Genomic DNA, 17753 nt, shown 5'->3' on the forward strand with positions numbered 1-17753 from the left:
CGACGCCGCGCGCGCCGACGCGCGCAACGCGCGGCGCGACCTCGAGGCCGCGCTCCGCCAGAAGGAGAAGGCCGAGGCGTCGACGGCGCAGCTCCTCGGCGCGGCGCGCGCGCCCGCGGGCGACGCCGCGCGCGACGCCGAGGTCGAGGCGCTCCGCGCGTCGTCGAAGCGCGCGTCGGACGAGGCCGCCGACGCGCGGAAGCGGCTCGCGCTCGCCGAGGACGCCGCGGCGCGGGCCGCGGACGACGCGCGGACGCGTCGCGCCGAGGAGGAGCGGCTCCGCGCGGCCGCGGAGCGCGGCGACCGGCGCGCCGAGGCCGCGGAGCAGGCCGCGCGCGACGCCGCCGCGGCCCTCGAGGACGCGGAGCGGTCGCGGTCCGAGCGCGACGCGGAGCTGCGGGCCGCGCGCGCGGAGCTCCGCGACGCGAAGCGCGCGGCGAGCGACGCGGCGCTCGCCTTGGACGAGTCCAAGTCCGAGGCGGACTGGCACGCGTCGCGCGCCAAGGCCAAGGAGGACGAGGCGTCGGAGGCGCGGCGCGCGGCCGACGACGACCTCCGGTCCGCGCGCGCGGACGCCGCGGACGCCGCGGACCGCGCGGACCGCGCGGAGCGCGAGGCCGCGGCGTCGAAGGACGCCGAGGCGCGCCAGAAGGCGGCCTACGACGACCGCGTGACGCGCCTCGAGGCCGACGCCAAGGCCGCGGCCGCGCGCGCGCTCGCGGCCGAGGCGACGGCGTCGGACGCGCAGCAGCGGCTCCGGGGCGAGGAGGCGCGGAGCCGGTTGCTGAGCGAGGCGGCGACGCGGAGCTCCGGCGGCGCCGAGGCCGCCCTCGAGGTCGAGCGGGGCCGCGCGGCCGCGGCGGAGCGCGACCGCGCGGACGCCGCGCGCCGCGTCGCCGAGGCCCTCGACGACCAGCGGCGCAGCGCCCTCGACGCCGAGGCCGCGGGGAGCCGCGCGACGGCCGCCGAGGCCGAGCTCGCGCGCGTCCGCGCGGACCGGTCGGAGCTCGAGGCCAAGCTCGCGGCCGCGCTCCGCGCGCCGCCGCCCGCGCCCGCGTCGACCGCGACGCCGCCGCCGGCGGCGGCGACGCCGCCGGCGCCGGCGCCGGCGCCGGCGCCCGAGGCGACGGCGGACCGGTGGCAGGAGAAGCTCGCCGTGGAGCACGACGCGCTCGCGCGCGCGCGGGACCTCGTCAAGCGGCAGCGCGACTGGCTGCGGACGCGGCAGCGGACGCTCGAGGACCGGCGCGAGGAGTGGCGCCGGAGCGCCGGCGGCCGGGGCCGGCGCCGCGGCGGCGACGGCCTCGAGCCGGCCCAGCGGCGCGCGCTCGACCGCGAGACCGACGACCTGAATCGCCTCGTGCGCCAGCTCCGGTCCATCCAGCGGTGGCTCGGCGACCGCGAGGCGAAGATCCGCCGCGCGGAGACCGCGCTGGGCCGGGAGCGGCGCGCGCCGCTGGCGGACCTGGGGCGGAGCCCGTCGGGCGGCGACCTCGCGTCGCTCGCGCTCGACGACGACCGGCTCAGCGAGCTCGACGCGCTGAGCTCGGAGCTCGAGAGCGACACGCGGTCCTTCAGCACCATGTTCGACGCGTCGCCGCGGCCGCGCCACCGGTCCTCCGGGCGGCGCCACCGCGTCTCCGACGCGCCGGTGCCCCGCGAGAGCCGCGAGCCGCGCGCGCCGCCGCCGTACTACGTCGTCCACCAGCCGTACCAGCAGGCCTACGCGCCGCCCTACGCCTACCAGCAGGCCTACGCGCCGCCCTACGCGCCGCCGCCGCCGCCGCCGCCGCCGCCGCGGCCCAGCGACGCCTTCTACGACGAGTCGCAGGCCAACTGGGAGAACTTCCGCGGCGGCGCCTACGGCCGCGAGGCCTGGGCGCCGCCGCCGGAGCCCGCGGCGCCCCGCGAGGGCCTCGGCGCCCAGCTCAAGGACTGGACGCGGAACCGCTCCCAGGCGCGCCACGCCGTCGCGAACCACGTCAAGTGGCTCGAGAGCCTCAAATCCGAGCTCACGAGCCACTGCTACGGCATCCCCGCGGCGGGCGCCGAGAACCCGCCCGTCCCGAAGGACGCCGCCGCGGGCCGCCGCCCCCGCGCCCAGGACGTCTAACCACGCGCCCCGACTTACGGCGTCGAGCCACAGCTGGAGCGCCCAGCGCGGCGCGGACGTCGGCATGACCTCGTGGCGCGTCGTGCGGCTCAGGAAGACGACGAGGCGCCCGGCCCTGGGCGCGACGTCGCCGTCGGGGTCGTAGAGCCGCAGGGCGCCCGACGCCTCGTCGTTGCCCGCGGCGTAGAGGAGCAGCGTGAAGAAGCGGTCGTTCGTGCGCTCGGCCTCCGTCCAGTCCCTGTGCGCCGCGTAGCGCGACCCGTCCGGCGGGTAGCACGACGCCCGCGCGACGCGCGGCACGCCGAGCTCCAGGCCCGCCCAGCGCGCGAGGCTCTCCGCGGCGCCCGCGAGCACCGCGGCCGCGGGCGCGACGGCGGGCGCCGCGTCGAGCACGTCGACGGCTGCGCTCCGGCAGCCGCCGTTGCAGGCGTCGCGCGACACGTCGCAGGTGCGGAAGCGCGCGTCCAGGTGGGCGCGCAGGCGCCGCGCCTCCGCCCCCGTGAGCGCCCCGTCGACGACGCAGCGGCCGCGGTCCCCGAGGCGGGCGAGCGGCGCCCCCGCGAGGAGCGCCGCGGCGCGCGGGCTCGCGACGGCCGCGGGCCGGAGCCGCGGCGCCGGCCGCGCGAGGGCCGCGGCCTCCTTGAGCAGGAGGGCGACGAGCACGGCCGCGATCTCGTCGAACTTGGCGGCGAAGGCCGCGCCGCTCCAGCGCTCGTCGCACCCCCGCAGCACGCCCGTCTTCGCCATCATCGCGCGGCCGCTCTCGGACCGCGCGAGCCGCCGGGCGACCGCGAGCCGTTCGGCGACGACGGCGCGGCAGCCGTCCTCGAGCGATGCGCCGGAGGCGAGGAAGACGGCGCGGGAGACCTCCCGGTCCGTGAAGCTGCGGGTGGTGATGGGCAGCAGCGCGCGCCAGCCGCGGTGCCACTCGCCGCTGTGCTCGAGGCGCGCCCGCGTCGCAATCGTGGGGTCATCGTCGCTGGTGTGGACGCACGCCTTTGCGAGGCGCAGGGCGGCCATGCGGGGCTGGCCATCATCCGCCCATGGTGCAGTTTGCACTGCCGCAGTGCCCGACGTTGCATGAGCAAATAATCGATCACCTCGGCCGTCGCTTACAGCACGGGGCTGCCACTTTAGTCTAGCCGCGGACTCGCGAGTGAAGCCAGCCCGGGCCCCCGGGCGGTGAATGTCGTCGGTCCTCGGCCAGTTCTGCGATATCAACCCCTGCCAGAGACCCTGCGAGGCCAGGGAAGACCTGACCGTCGACTCGTGCCACGAGGAGTTTCTCCCCATGGCCGACGACGAGGAGAGCGCGGCGCCGCTCGTCCGCGGCGACGAGCCCGACTACGCGGACGTGCCCGAGGAGCTCGCGCTCCGGAGCGGCGAGGGCCTCCTGCCCGCGCCGGCGCTGAGCGTGAACGTGAACGTCAACGTCAACGACCGGTCCGCGTCCGTGTCCGTGTCCGCGGGCGTCGGCTCGGCGTCCTCCGAGCCGTCGAGCCCGCCGGCCGTCGAGCTGGCCCCGCTGCCGCCCGTGCCCGCGGTCCAGTTCCACCCCGAGGCCAAGGACGAGCACCCGCGGCCGACGCCGCCGCCGTCCGCGCTGTCCGAGGAGGACCACCCGTCCGCGCGGTCGTCGCAGCACAAGCGGCGGAGCAGCCTCCAGCGCATGATGAGCTCGGGCAGCCCGCGGAAGAAGATGTCCCTCGCGGACCTCATGGGCCCCGTCGACGAGCCCGACGACGACGACGGCGGCGACGACCTCGACGACCGGCGCGACGACGTCTTCCCCTACCACCTGGCGCCCTACGGCGTCATGAACCCGCTCCTCGACTGGCGTTTGGGCTGGGACATCTTCATGATGGTGCTCATCTTCTTCGTCATGATCGTCACGCCCTTCGAGCTCGCGTACGTGTCCGGCGGGCCCTTCAAGTCGAACTTCGACCGCGACACGTTCCGGAAGGGCTACGTGATCCCCAACAAGCACACGGGCCTCTGGTTCTCGAACATGATCGTGAACTTCGGGTTCATCATCGACATCTCCTTCAACTTCTCCACGGCCGTCTACGACGAGAAGCGGAACGAGTGGGTGCTGTCGTACGGCGGCATCGCGTGGCTCTACGCCAAGTCCTGGCTCCTGCTCGACGTGGGGTCCATCCTGCCGCTGGAGTACTTCTTCGCCGAGGCGAAGATCGTGCGGCTCCTGCGCCTCTTCCGCCTCTTCAAGCTCGCCAAGGTGCTCAAGAGCCAGAAGCTCGTGGGCAACGTCGCGAAGCACGTCGACATGTCGACGAAGATGCAGACCATCATCACCTACTGCATCTTCCTGCTGTTCATGATCCACTGGTCCGCCTGCGCGCTGCGCCTCGTGACGGACTACAACCTGGGGGACTGCGAGATGGCCGCGGGCCAGTACTCGGACTGCCCGAAGACGGTGCTCACGGAGACGGGCAACTGGGGCGAGGGCATCTGGGCCGTCTACGTCGAGGCCTGCATCTGGGCGCTCATCGCGCTCAACGGCGAGGCGGACACGATCACGCACGCCGAGTGCGTCCTCGGGCTCATCATCATGCTCATGGGCGTCATCATCCTCGCGTTCCTCATCGGCGACATGTCGAACATCATGTCGAACCTGGACCCCGTCGCGAACGAGTTCAAGCAGACGCTGGACAACCTGAACGACTACATGGCCAAGAGCGGCTTCCCGAACGCGCTGCGCCTCAAGCTCCGCGAGTACATCATGCTCAGCGAGCCCGTCTACCGCGACCACTTCAACAAGGACATGCTCTCGAAGCTGTCGCCGTCGCTCATCGCCATCGTCGCGCGGCAGAACCTGGGCCGCGTCGTGAACCGCATCCCCTTCTACGCCTACACGATCCAGTGCGTCCACGGCTACCGCAAGGGCTCCAAGGTCTACGTGAGCTGCCCCGCGCCGGAACCCGAGGGCGCGAGGCCCGACGACGACCCGCCGCCGCCGGTCATCAAGGAGGGCGTCGTGACGGGGCTGCCGGCGCTGCTCCGCTACGACGTCGCCTACGCCGACGGCACGAGCGAGCAGAACGTCAAGTTCACGCGCATCATGCAGATGCAGGACCGCGAGACGAAGCTCACGCTCTACAAGCTCAACTTCCAGCGCGACCTCTTCGTCGCCAAGGTCGCCCACCTCTTCACGACGCAGCTCTTCATGACCTTCGACAAGGTCATCCACCAGGACCTGGACCAGAACGACGTCATGTACGTCATCGAGTCGGGGAAGATCTGCCTCTTGAACTACGACACGCAGAAGGCCTACGGCATCTGCCTCAAGCAGGACAACGAGTTCTTCGGCGACGACATCGCCATGCTCGCCTGCGGCGACCGCCAGAAGAAGCTCCGCCACTACAGCGCCCACGCGACGGCCGTGACCCAGCTCCACGCGCTCAACTCCGACGAGTTCCTCGAGCTCTTGGACTCGAACGTCGCGCTGTCGCTCTTCGCGCACCACTTCCGGGTCTGGGGCTGCTGGCAGCGCCTGAAGCGCTGCTTCGCGGGCGGCCGCGAGGAGAGCACGCGCCTGCGCAAGGCCATCAAGGACGCGGAGGCGGATATCGAGGAGGAGGAGGAGCGAGAGAAGCACCCCTCGCTCTTCGACACGTCCGAGCCCGCCGCGCTCGAGGCGACGGACACGGCCGCGCTCCTCGCCCTCGTCTCCGACGCCTCCCTCCACGGCCTCGCCGAGTACTCCGTCGCGCCGCGCGAGCACGGCGCGCGGTCGCCCCACGCCTCCCCAGAGGCCCTCGCCCACCTCCGCAAGCTCGTCGCCGCGCTACGGGCGGCCTAGGCCGCCCCGCCGCCGCCGTCGTTTCCCCGCCCGCCCCCCACCCCACTTGTCCCACCCCAACCACGACCCAGCGCGGCACCTCTCGTCCGGTCACGGCGCCTAGCTCTAATGCGCCCACGAGTTCAGCCGAGGCTCTTTTTCGCTTCAACGCCGATGATCTTGAACGGCAATTGCAAGCACTCCGCGGCCTGCTGCTGCTGGGACGGGCTGGCCGGGCAGCAATGGCCCAGGTCTTCGCAGCGCAGGCGGGCCGGGCGCGCCGCTGCGTGTTCGAGAGCAGCCTCATATGTACCATGTCCAAGTGGCTCACCACCATCGAGTTCTTCCGCCTCGCCCGGAGTACGTCTCGTTCCCTGCGAGAGGTGGAAGCGAACCTCGACGAGTTGGACGCGAGCCAATACGACGAGGCTTATGGCAGCGGTGTCGAGTCCAAACTCGCTGACAAGGATGTGGCGGCTATTGTGCGACGATTTCCTGGTCTGCGTTCGCTGGACCTCTTCGGACATGATCTCGTCACCGACGCGGCCGTCGTCGAATTGGCGCATCTCTCGAAGCTCCGCGAGCTCAACATCTATGAGTGCAGCATCACTGCTACCGGAATCGCCGCGTTATCGCAGGACTTGGAAAAGCTCACACTCGATGATAATGCGATCCATGACCGGCGGAAACGACTCCGAGTCCGACGACGAGTCGACGACGGCAGTATACGCAAGACCAGCGTCGTCACACGGCATCTCGCGCCGACGGGCGTCTACTTCTACCATGACGGTGACACGGGCGAAACGACGTGGGAGCCGCCGCCGAACTGGAAAGAGGAACCTTCGTTTGATGAATGCGTCGTCGCAGCCGCGCGACGGTGCCCCCGCTTGCGCACCTTGAGACTCATAAGCGATGACCTGACCGACGACACGCTCATAGAGGTCGCGAGTCGATGCTCTCATTTAAAATCACTCTATCTGGCTTGCGGTGGCATCACTGATCGAGCCATCATCTACGTTGCCGAGCATTGCGATCTGGAGTCATTGGAACTAACACCCCATTTTAGACGGGCGGAAGAATGCGGCGCGGCGATTGGAGCAAACTGTCCCAATTTGAAGACGCTCAGTCTCCATTCATTACGCTCCGAAGCGGCAGTCCGGGCACTCGCTCAGTGCACTCGCCTCGAGACGCTGAGATTGTCCACACGGTATGTCACGGATGAGTCAATTGCGCTACTCGTGGCACGCAACTGCAATCTAATCGACTTGTTCCTCGCATGCTATTCCATCTCCGATGTGGGCGTCATGGCGATTGCGCGCAGCTGTCCTATGCTGAAAAGTCTAGAGGTTCGGAGACGCTCCCCGGATCCGAGCGCCATCCGTGACGAGTCCGTCGTCGCGCTCGCTTCCGGTTGCCCACGTCTGCAGACTCTGGAGTTGGAAATCGGGTCTGAACACATCACCGACGAGTTTCTTCCAGCGTGCGACGAACCGAGCGTCTCTTTTCTATTCTGGAGCGCGCGCCCATTTAGGTCATTCATGGCCCTCGCTCGCTGCTGCATCGACCTGCGAGAGTTCAAGAGTACCAACTGCCAACTCAAGATCACGGACGCTGGGCTTATTGCAATCGGACAACGATGCTCTCTTCTGCGCAGGCTCGATCTGAGAGCGCTGGGTATCACCGACGCGGGCCTTGCGGCGTTGTCGCGCCTCGAGTTTTTTGCGCTACAAGATAACTTCTGCGTCACGGCATCCGCCGCCGTTGCTCTCATGAAGCGCTCGCCTAGCCTGACAACGTTGCATTTCAGGGAGTGCGGGAATTTCGATTGTATTCAAGACAAAGACGGATATCATCTGTCCGCTGCCACGATTCTTCTTGGCGAGATCGAAGCCGCTGGCGAAGCCGATGCATTCAGAAAAAGCCACCCAGGGCTCATGAAGTACTGGGAAGATTCCGTGTGTCCCCGACCAGCCTAAATCCGACGCTATTTAAATCCCGAATAATCACCTCAACGATTAAGTGTTGAAGGTCTCCTTGAATTGGGCAATAATTGAGGCATGATGGCGAGACGAGCAAGAGCTTGCTCGTAGGCTGCCCGCGCCATGGACGGTCCGGGCGGCGATGGACGGTTCAGCGAGCAGCGTTCGTCGTCGCCGGCGCCGCTGCCGGAGGGCTTCAGCGAAGAGCCGACGCTGGACAGCGCGAGGCTGCCCCGGCTGTCCGTGTCCTTCGACGCGGCGAGCGCGCTCGAGGACGAGAAGGAGGGCGCGCCCGCGGGCGACGCGACGCCGGCGTCGAACCTCGGGCGGCACCGCGGCGGCGACCCGCGGCCGCCGGTCGTGCGGCGGCGCCACGTGCCGACGTTCCTGGACGCGGAGCCGTGGGACCTGGACCTCGGCGAGCGCGTCGCGCGGCTCGAGCGCCGCGACGACGCCGCCGCCGCCGCGGCGGCGCCGCCCGCGGCCATGGCCCTCGACGGCGCGGCGCTGGAGTGGTGGCGCGCGGCGTCGCACCAGGAGCGCCGGGGCGCGGAGGAGCGCGCGGCGGCGTCGGACCTCGACGACGTCGCGGAGCTCGCGTGCTGCTGCGTCGGGCGGGACAGCGCTGTGCGCCTCTGGTGCCTGCGCACCGTGCGCCACCCGCTCTTCGACCGGGCCGTGCTCGTCCTCATTCTCGTGAACTCGCTCATCATGGCCGCGCAGGACCCTCGCGAGGCCGAGACGGCGCTGACGACGGTGAGCGAGATCGTCTTCAACGTCGCCTTCACGTGCGAGATGGCGCTGAAGATGGTGGCGACGGGCGTCGCGTCGGGCGAGTCGGCCTACTTCCGGGACCCCTGGAACCGCTTCGACTTCGTCACCGTCGTCTGCGGCTGGCTCCCGCTCGCGATCGAGACGGCCTACTGCGCGGCGTCCCTCGACGGGTCCTGCTTCGCCGTGGAGGAGGGCGGCGGGCCCAACCTCACGTTCCTGCGCGTCGTGCGCGTCGTCAAGGTGCTCAAGACCGTGCAGCGCATGCCCGGCATGCGGTGCCTCGTGCTCTCGCTCGTCAAGTCGACGCCGCTCCTCATCCAGGTCATGGAGGTGCTCCTCTTCATCTTCTTCGTCTTCGGCGCCATCGGCGTCCAGCTCTTCATGGGCAAGCTGCGCCAGCACTGCTTCGACGAGGCGTCGGAGACGCTCGTGTCGTCCGAGGGCGTCTGCTCCGAGGAGACGGGCGCGCTCGGCGGCAACGCGTGCGGCGACGGCCAGGCCTGCCGGGACCGCGACTACGACGGGAGGCCCAACGACCGGGACACGACGCTGAACCGCTACATCAGCTTCGACAACATCCTCCTCGGCTTCGCGACGGTGCTGACGACCGTGAGCCTCGAGGGCTGGTCGAGTACGCTCTACGCGCTCATGGACGCGCTCGGGCCCGCCGTCGTCGTCTACTTCGTGCTCCTCGTCCTCGTCGGCGCCTTCTTCGTCGTGAACCTCATCGTGGCCGTCATCTACCAGGCCTACGTCACCGAGGAGGCCGGCGCGGAGACGGCGGCGATCCACGAGACGAAGGCGCACTTCGTCCTCGAGCCGCCCGAGGACGCCGGCGGCGCGGACTCCATCGACGCCCACGCCTGGCGGAAGCGGCCGCCGTCGGCGAGCCTCGCGCTGAACTTGTACGACGTCCTACTGCCGGACCGGAGCGAGGACCTGGCCGCGTACGGGCCCGCGACGGCCGCGCGGCGGCGCGCGACCGCGGCGTGGTGGCGCCTGCGGGACGTGTGCTGCTACGTGGCGACGACGACGGCCTTCTCCCACTTCATCATGCTCTGCATCGTCTTCAACACCATCATCCTCATGGCGGAGTACGAGGGCCAGTCGGACGCGCACCGGCGTTTCAACTGCGCCGCGAACGACTGGCTCACGTGGATCTTCGTCTGGGAGATGGTCGTCAAGATGCTCGGCACGGCCTACGTCTTCGACGAGGCCGACGGGCGCTTCAATTTGTTCGACTGCGTCATCACGCTCGGGTCCATCGCGGACCTCGTCGTCGCGCACGCGACGGGCGGTGGCGACTGCCGCCGGGGCGGCGGCGACGCGGACGACGACGACCAGGACTCGAGCTCGGGCACGTTCCAGGTCCTCAAAATCGGCCGCGTGCTGCGCCTCGTGCGCATCTTCCGGTCGCTGCGCATGGTGCGGAACTGGAAGTCCATGGCGCACATTTTGAGCGCGGTGCTCCGGTCGGGCCCGGGCCTCGTGAACTTCTCGTGCCTGCTCATGATGTTCTCCTGGGTCTACGCGCTGGCGGGCATGCAGATGTACGCGGGCGAGCTTAGCGGGTACGGCCTCGCGGGGTCGCGGCCGCGCATGAACTTCGACTCCATCGACTCGGCGCTGCTCACGGTGTTCATCGTCGTGTCGGGCGAGAACTGGGACACGGTCCTCGACTACGCCTTCCGCGCCAACGGCTACGTGGGGCTGCTCTTCATCGTGTCCATGTACCTCGTGGGCAACTTCATCGTGCTGAACATCTTCCTCGCGATCCTCCTCTCGAACTTCGAGATGGCCGTCGACTCGACGAACGCGACGCTCTACGACGAGCTCGAGCAGTCCAACGAGATTTTAGTGCTGCTCAAGACGGTGGCGCACTGGGCGAAGCGGTTGCTCATCACGGCGCAGCTGCGGGCGGCGAACTCGAAGCTCTGCGTCCGCGTCTTCGGCGCCGCGGGCTGCGGCTTCGGCTCCGGCGCGGGCGCGGGCGGGCCGAGCCCCAAGGGCTCCGGGTCGCCGTCGTCGTCGAGGGGCGGGTCGAGCCGCGTCACGGACGCGGCCCTGGCCTGCTGCGGGCGCGTGCGATCGGCGGCGCACCGGCCCCTCGCGTCCGCGCAAAAGTCCGCGCGATCGCTCGAGCTCGGCGTCGAGCATCTGTTGGAGGCGACGGGCATCCTCGGACACGACGACGACCACTGGGAGCGCACGGTCGACGGGCGCCTCGAGGACATCGTGGAACAGATGCAGGAGGAGCTGCCCACGGGCACGCACCACCGGGGCCGCCGCGAGTACCACGACTGCTTCCCCGGGTCCGTCGCCGTGGACTGGGCGCTCGAGAGCGGCACGGCGCGCACGGTCTCGGACGCCACGGACCTCGGGCAGAAGCTGTTGGACGAGCGCCTCATCGCGCCGACGGACGTCGACGTGACGTCGAAGTTCCAGCGCATGCTCGCGGACCTGAAGAACTCGCCGTCGTCGCGGGCGAACCGCGCGTACGCGACGAGCGCGTCCGCGGGCGACGGCGGCGCGTCGCCGCTGAAGACGCCGAGCCAGGCGCAGCGCCTGAGCACGCGGTCCGAGTCGACGCTGCGGGGGCTCGAGCTCCAGGAGGTCGAGGAGACGTGCACGCGCCAGCTCGCGGCCGAGGTCACGTCGACGTCGCGCGCGGCGCAGGCGGCCATGACCTTCCGGGACAACCACCAGCTCTACCGGTTCTGCGCGCGCCACATGCATCGCCTGAACATCGTCGGCGACCCGGAGCTCCTCGCGAGCCGCCGCGCAACGCAGAGCGTGCGCGACCGCGCGGCGCTCCGCGCGCGGACGCTCCGGGGCCGGTCGCTGGGCGTGCTGAGCCGGCGCAACGCGCTCCGCAAGAGGGCCGTGGACGTCGTGACGCACCCGTCCTTCGACATGCTCGTGGGCGTGCTCATCGTCGTGTCGTCGGGGGTGCTCGCCGCGTCGGACCCGGACGGCGGCGGGTCGCGGGGAAAGCGGGACGCGCTCGCGGCCGCGGACGTCGCGCTGACGGCCTGCTTCTGCGTGGAGCTGCTGCTCAAGGTCGTCGCCCAGGGCCTCGTGCCCTACCTCGCGAGCGGCTGGAACGTGCTCGACGCCTTCATCGTCGCCGTGTCCGTCGTGTCGCTGTCGCTCGGCGGCGCGAACCTGGGCTACCTCAAGGCGCTGCGAGCGCTCCGCGCGCTGCGGCCCCTGCGCATGATCCAGCGCTACCCGGCGATGAAGACGGTCGTCGACGCGCTGATGGAGGCCGTGCCCGACGTCGTCAACGTCGCCTTCGTCGTCGTCGGCTTCTTCTGCATCTTCGCGGTCGCGGGCGGCACCTTATTTCGGGGCCTCCTCAAGTGGTGCCACGTGTCGCGGAAGTCGCGGAGCGACTGCCGGCGCTGGGACATCGCCTGCGACTACGACGTCACGGGCGGCGACCTCGAGTACGCGGTCCACTTCGGGCGCTACTTCGTCGACGAGCGCGAGTGCAAGGACTACTGGCGCGGCCGGTCGTCCGCGGACGGGGGCCTGCCCTGGAGCCGCTTCGACGCGGACAAGCTCGAGGGGAACTGGAACGCGAGCTCGCCGCTGCTCGCGGAGTGGCGGAGCACGCAGCCCCACTACGACAATCTGGGCGAGGCGCTGCTCGCGCTCTTCGAGGTCGCGACGCTCGAGGGCTGGCCGGCCCTCATGTACGCGGCCATGGACGTCACGGAGGACCGGCACGCGCACCCGCAGCGCAACGCGACGCCGGCCCACGCCTTGTTCTACGTGATCTTCGTGGTCATGGGGTCCTTCTTCGTCATGAACATCTTCGTCGGCGTCGTCGTCCACAAGTTCCAGATGGCCAAGGAGCGCACGGACGGCGCGTCCATCTTCCTCACGGAGCAGCAGCGCGGCTTCGTGGACCGCGTCAAGGTGCTCCTCGACGCGGGCCGGCCGAAGCGGCTGCGCGTGCCGCGCGGCGACTGCCGGAGGGCCGTCTTCTACGTCGTCGTCTCCGAGGGCTTCGAGCTCGCGGTCATCGCCGCCATCGTGCTGAACATGGGCGCCATCTCCCTGAACCACTACGACCAGGCCAAGGCCTGGGACGACGCGGACCTGGGGCTGAACCTCTTCTTCACGGTCGTCTTCCTGCTGGAGCTCGTGCTCAAGTGGGTCGGCCTGGGGCCGCGGCAGTACTTCGCGGACCCCTGGAACCGCTTCGACGCCTTCATCGTGCTCACGTCGCTCGTCGACAACGCGTCCGAGTTCATGGCCACCTTCTACCACATCCCGCTCCTCAACGCGATGAACCTGTCCCTCTTCCGCATCTTCCGGCTCGCGCGCGTCGTCAAGCTCGTCAACGTGAACCCGGGCCTCAAGACGCTGCTCCAGTCTCTGATCGTGTCCCTGCCGTCGCTCTTCAACGTCGGCTCGCTGCTCGTGCTGCTCATCTTCGTCTACGCGTGCATCGGCGCGAACCTCTACTACGACGTGGAGGTGTCGGGAGAGAACATCACGAAGTACAACAACTTCCAGACCTTCGGGTACGCCATGCTGACCCTGTTCCGGTGCCTCACGGGCGAGGACTGGCACAAGGTCATGCAGGAGATCGTCGACGACGGGAACCGCGTGTCCGCGTACCCGTTCTTCGCGACGTTCGTGATCCTGGGCAACTTCATGATGCTGAATTTGTGCGTCGCCGTGATCCTCGAGGCCTTCGCGGAGTTCATGAACGCCGACAGCGAGGTCGAGAAGCAGCGGGGCGAGCTCCGGAGCCAGGTGGCGGCGTTCAAGGACACGTGGATGGCCCACGACCCGGAGAACACGATGTTCATCCCGTCCTACCGCATCGTCGCTTTTTTGCAGGACCTGCCGCCGCCCCTGGGGCTCCCCGCGCCCGACGACCCGGCGAGGAGGCGCCGGAGCCGCCACTTCTCGCTCGGCGACGCGCCGTCGTTCGCCGGCTCGGCGTCGACGGCCGGCGGCGCGTCGCCGCCGACGCCGTCGACGCCACTCTCCGCGCCGCCGTCGCCCGAGGACGCCTCCGCCCGGGACCTGCGGCCCAGCGGCGACTACCGCTTGGACGCGCAGCAGCGGTTCCTCATCGAGTTCGTGCGGTCGATGCGCATCAAGGTCAACGAGACGCAGGACCTCTTCTACCTCGACGTGCTCATGGCCGCGATCCACAACGGCCGGGAGGTGGACCTGAGCTCCATCCGCGACGACTCGACCATGGAGCTGAACATCATGCTCCTCCGGTGCATGGACGCGGGCCTCCGGAACAAGATGCGGACGCACTCGTTCCGCCACGACCTCCCGGAGCTCGACCTCACGCACACGATGAACGCCGCCGTCACGCTCCAGGAGATCTTCCGCGCGAAGCGCGCGCGGCGCGAGGCGCGCGCGGGCGAGGCGGCCCTCGCCGACGCGCTCGGCGGCGCGCGCGACGACGCGCCGCCGCCGTCGCCGCCGGGGACGCCGGAGGCTTCGCCGTCGGGGACGCCGCCGCGGACGCCGAGGGAAGAGGACCACGCGTGGATGCAGATGGACGCGCGCACCCCGGCGACGCCGTAATTCAGTTCAATGAACACAACTTGAAGCCTTGTCGCTGCTCAGACGCAGCCCCAGTTTGCTTGCTGGCCGCCAAACGTGCTGACCGTCGCGGCGGGCAGCCCACCATGGCGGGCCTCAGCGCCCAGGCGACGGGCGCCTTCTTCGTGCTCGTCTTCATGCAGACGACGGCGATCCTGCTGTTCAAGCTGTGCCAGGAGGAGGGCGCGTACACGTTCAGCCCGGCGTCGTCCATCGCCATCACGGAGTTCGCGAAGCTCGCCATGGCGTCGGGCCTCCACTACCGCGCCGTCGACGGGGCGAAGCTCTTCGAGGGCCTCGACGCGCGCATCGTGCTCAACTACGCGGGCCTCGCGCTGCTCTACACGACGAACAACTACATCACGTTCCACGTGCACCTCGTCGCCGACCCGGGCACGTACACGCTCGGCAAGTCCGTGACGCCCTACCTCGTCGCCGTGCTGCTGCGCCTCAGTGGCGACCGGCTCCACGAGCTCCAGTGGCTCTGCATCGTCATCCAGTGCTGCGGCATCGCGTCGACGCAGTACGACCCGTGCGCGAGCGCCAGTTTGCTACCGTTGTCGACGTACGCGCTCATCGCCTTCAGCGCCTGCATCACGTCGACCTGCGGCGTCTGGAACCAGAAGGTCATCAAGGGCTTCGGCACGCCCGTGAACCTCCAGAACAGCGTCCTCTACTTCTTCGGGTGCCTGCTCGCTCTGGCGGCGTACGCGGTGCCGCCGGCCGACGGGTCCACGCGCGTCGGCTTCCTCACGGGCTATTCCCTGTTGCCCGTCGTCCTCATCTGCTTCCAAGCCTTCCAGGGCCTCGCCGTCGCCTGGGTGCTCAAGCGCGGCGCCGGCGCCGCTTTTTTATTCCTCGCGCGGTTCGCGTCTCCCGCTTTGTTTCCTCCGCGTACCCCGCCGCTCCCGCAGGTTCGCGGACGCCATCGTCAAGAACTTCGCCGGGTCGGCGACGATGGCGCTCCTCGTGCTCCTGTCGTCCGTCCTCTTCGGCCTCAAGACGACGCCCGTGACGTGGCTCGGCGTCGTCGTCGTCCTCTGCACGACCTACACCTACATGACCATCGCCACGAAGCTCCCCAGGGGCCCCGCGCCCGAGAAGGACGTCGAGGCGGCGCCGCCCAAGGGGTAAGCTTCGACGCAAAGGGGCGTTACGACGGAGGGGGAGTCGGGGCGGCGCGGCGGCGGTCCCCTACGTGCAGATGAGGCCGTAGCACGTGAGGTCCTCGGACGCCTTCACCATGGGCTTGAAGAGCATGTCGTCCGTGTTGCCGTAGAGGAGGTACTGCGTGACGAAGCCGGCGAAGGCCATCATCGCGAGGCGGCCGTTGTTGAGCTCCTTCTCCTGGTAGTTGATCCAGAGCTCGTCCTCCTCGTCGGCGACGTAGTAGGCGGCGCCGAGGAGGTCGCCGGGCTTGTAGTTGTCGCCCTTTTTAATGTAGTACGTGAGCGCCTCGACGCCCGCGCAGAAGCCGAGGATCTGCGCCTTGCCCGCGAAGTTGAGCTCGACGCCCGCGAGGATCGGGTCCGTCGGGTGCGCGACGTGGCACGAGTCCGCGAGGGGGTGGAAGCGCGGCTCGACGATGATGCCGAAGACCGCGGCCATGGCGACGCGGCCGTGCTTGAGCTCGTACTCCCGGAGCTGGTTCATGTCCGCCTCGCTCTTGCCCTTGCTCAGCTGCAGGGGGTCGAAGTACGACACGACCGTTCGGGAGCTCTGGCGCGCGGGCGCCGACGCCTGCGGGGGAGTGAGGGTCGGGCGTGTGCGCGGCGTCGCGTAGGGTCGGGCGCTTGCGTGGCGTCGCGCGCGCGCGAGACGAGGCGATTCGGGACGCGTCCGCGGGCGCTTCGGGCGGACGCGCGCGCGCGCGGCGCGAAACGTGCTTCCTGGTGCGACGCGGGCGCGCACGAGCGGCGCCTTGGCCACAAAGGCCGCGATGGGCGCGAGGGCGAGGAGCGAAAGGACGGCGCGCCTAAGAACGGAGCCAGCGGTGAAAATCGGCGCAAAAAGCGGCGCGCAGCGCGCGGATGTTCGAGATTTTCGGGTCGCCGAAGCCGCAGCCGTCAGCGGTCATTCGACCACGCTCTCACGACACGCGCTAACCCCCGAACACGCCCACACGCCCTGTTTACGCCGGCTAATCGCATCGTGTTGGAGCTAGAGATCGGGCAAGCAGGGCGCCCCCGTCGCCGGGGGTAAATTGCGCGCCGCCGTCGCCGTCGCACGCGTACAGTGTAGCCATCCGCCGCGGCGGCAGGAAGTGCGGCAGGTCTCCGTGCTCTCGCGCCGGATACTATTACGCGCGCCCGCTCCTACAGCAGGCAGCAGCCCGCGCACATGTCCTGGGCCTCGGCGTCCTTGTCCTTGCGCTTCTTCGGCGCGTCGACGTGCGCCGGCGCCGCCGGCGCGGCCGCCTTCGCGCCGAAGCCGCACGCGCGCTTCAAAGCGAGAACGATCGCACCGTCCCCCAGCTTGGCGAACTGGCCGAGGAGGCGCGTCGCGGGCTGGGCGGAGACGAGGACGTAGGGGTCCGGGTTCGCCGCGTACGCGTGCGCCGAGTTCAGCACCGTCTGCGCGTTCCGCGTCGCGACGAGGACGGGCAGCGCGGCGACCTCGGCCTCCGCCAGCGGGGTCGCCGCGTGGTAGGCGCCGACGAGGCGCGCCGCGCGGTCGAGGACCGCCGCCTCGCCGTCGACGGCGTCGCCGCCGCCGTCGAACAGGGCGTAGGCCAGAAGGATCGCGAGCTCGAAGACGCGGCACGTCCGCGCGAAGTCGCCGAAGTCGAGCACGGCGACGGCCCAGGCCCGGTCGCGGACCGCGTCGAACTCGCAGTGCACGTTCTCGTCGTTGATGTCGCCGTGGATGAGCTGGCGCGGCAAAGTTTCGAAGGCGGGCGACGCCGTCAGCGCGTCGAACGCGTCGAGCGCGGCTTCGACGCGTTTCCTCAACGTGGCGTCGGTCAGCTCGGGCAGGTAGGGCCGGCCGAGGCGGCTCGCGTTCCCCAGGTCCCAGGCGAGGTCCCGCGTCTCCGCGTCGCCGCCGTCCGCGCGCGGCGGCAGCTTCGCGAGCGCGCCGTCGATTTTCGCGGCCGCGGCGCCGAGCGCCTCCGCGAGGCCCGTCGGCGGCTCCTTCCGGAGCTCCGAGAGCGGCGTGCCGGGCACGAAGGTGACGACGCGCGCGAGGCAGGCCACGCCCCGGCTCGAAAAGGCCACGACGGCGTCGCCGGTTTTCGACGGCACCGCGCGGGGGCAGCCGACGCCCGCGGCCGCGACCGCGGCCATCATCGCGTGCTCGCAGCGCAGGTACGCCAAAGTCTCGGCCTCCGTGGCGCCGCCGCGGCACTCGGCGCCCGCGGCGGCGATCTTCAGCACGAGCTTCTTCGACGCGAGCGTGAGCAGCCAGTTCTGGTCGTCGTAGGACGGCAGCGCGGCGACGGTCGCCGGCGCCGAATCCCAGTGCTTCGCGAAGAGCGCCAGCGCGTCGTCGGCCGTGCACCGCGGCC

The 17753-nt window shown here is 70.0% G+C and overlaps 5 protein-coding genes across 5 annotated transcripts; 4 read left to right on the forward strand and 1 right to left on the reverse strand.

Annotated features, from left to right (window-relative positions):
- Positions 1-3404: 3404 nt before the first annotated feature.
- Positions 3405-5933, forward strand: AURANDRAFT_61388 (hypothetical protein; the record flags this gene model as incomplete). Its single annotated transcript, XM_009034911.1, has 1 exon — positions 3405-5933. One exon carries the CDS (start codon positions 3405-3407, stop codon positions 5931-5933), a length of 2529 nt encoding a protein of 842 aa, XP_009033159.1.
- Positions 5934-8698: 2765 nt separating this feature from the next.
- Positions 8699-9307, forward strand: AURANDRAFT_20238 (hypothetical protein; the record flags this gene model as incomplete). Its single annotated transcript, XM_009034912.1, has 1 exon — positions 8699-9307. A coding segment is annotated over one exon (609 nt), but the record flags the coding sequence as incomplete, so codon positions are not given.
- A 2964-nt stretch (positions 9308-12271) lies between these two features.
- On the forward strand, positions 12272-13060 carry AURANDRAFT_13438 (hypothetical protein; the record flags this gene model as incomplete). Its single annotated transcript, XM_009034913.1, has 1 exon — positions 12272-13060. A coding segment is annotated over one exon (789 nt), but the record flags the coding sequence as incomplete, so codon positions are not given.
- A 63-nt stretch (positions 13061-13123) lies between these two features.
- Positions 13124-13375, forward strand: AURANDRAFT_17657 (hypothetical protein; the record flags this gene model as incomplete). Its single annotated transcript, XM_009034914.1, has 1 exon — positions 13124-13375. A coding segment is annotated over one exon (252 nt), but the record flags the coding sequence as incomplete, so codon positions are not given.
- Positions 13376-15384: 2009 nt separating this feature from the next.
- LHC15 (putative plastid light harvesting protein) lies at positions 15385-16417 on the reverse strand (the record flags this gene model as incomplete). The annotated part of the gene is made up of 3 exons (XM_009035042.1): positions 15385-15988; positions 16160-16223; positions 16397-16417. Coding segments are annotated over 3 exons (612 nt in total).
- Between the last annotated feature and the right edge of the window lie 1336 nt (positions 16418-17753).

Source organism: Aureococcus anophagefferens, assembly GCF_000186865.1.
Source record: "Aureococcus anophagefferens unplaced genomic scaffold AURANscaffold_2, whole genome shotgun sequence".
Lineage (NCBI taxonomy): Eukaryota > Pelagophyceae > Pelagomonadales > Pelagomonadaceae > Aureococcus > Aureococcus anophagefferens.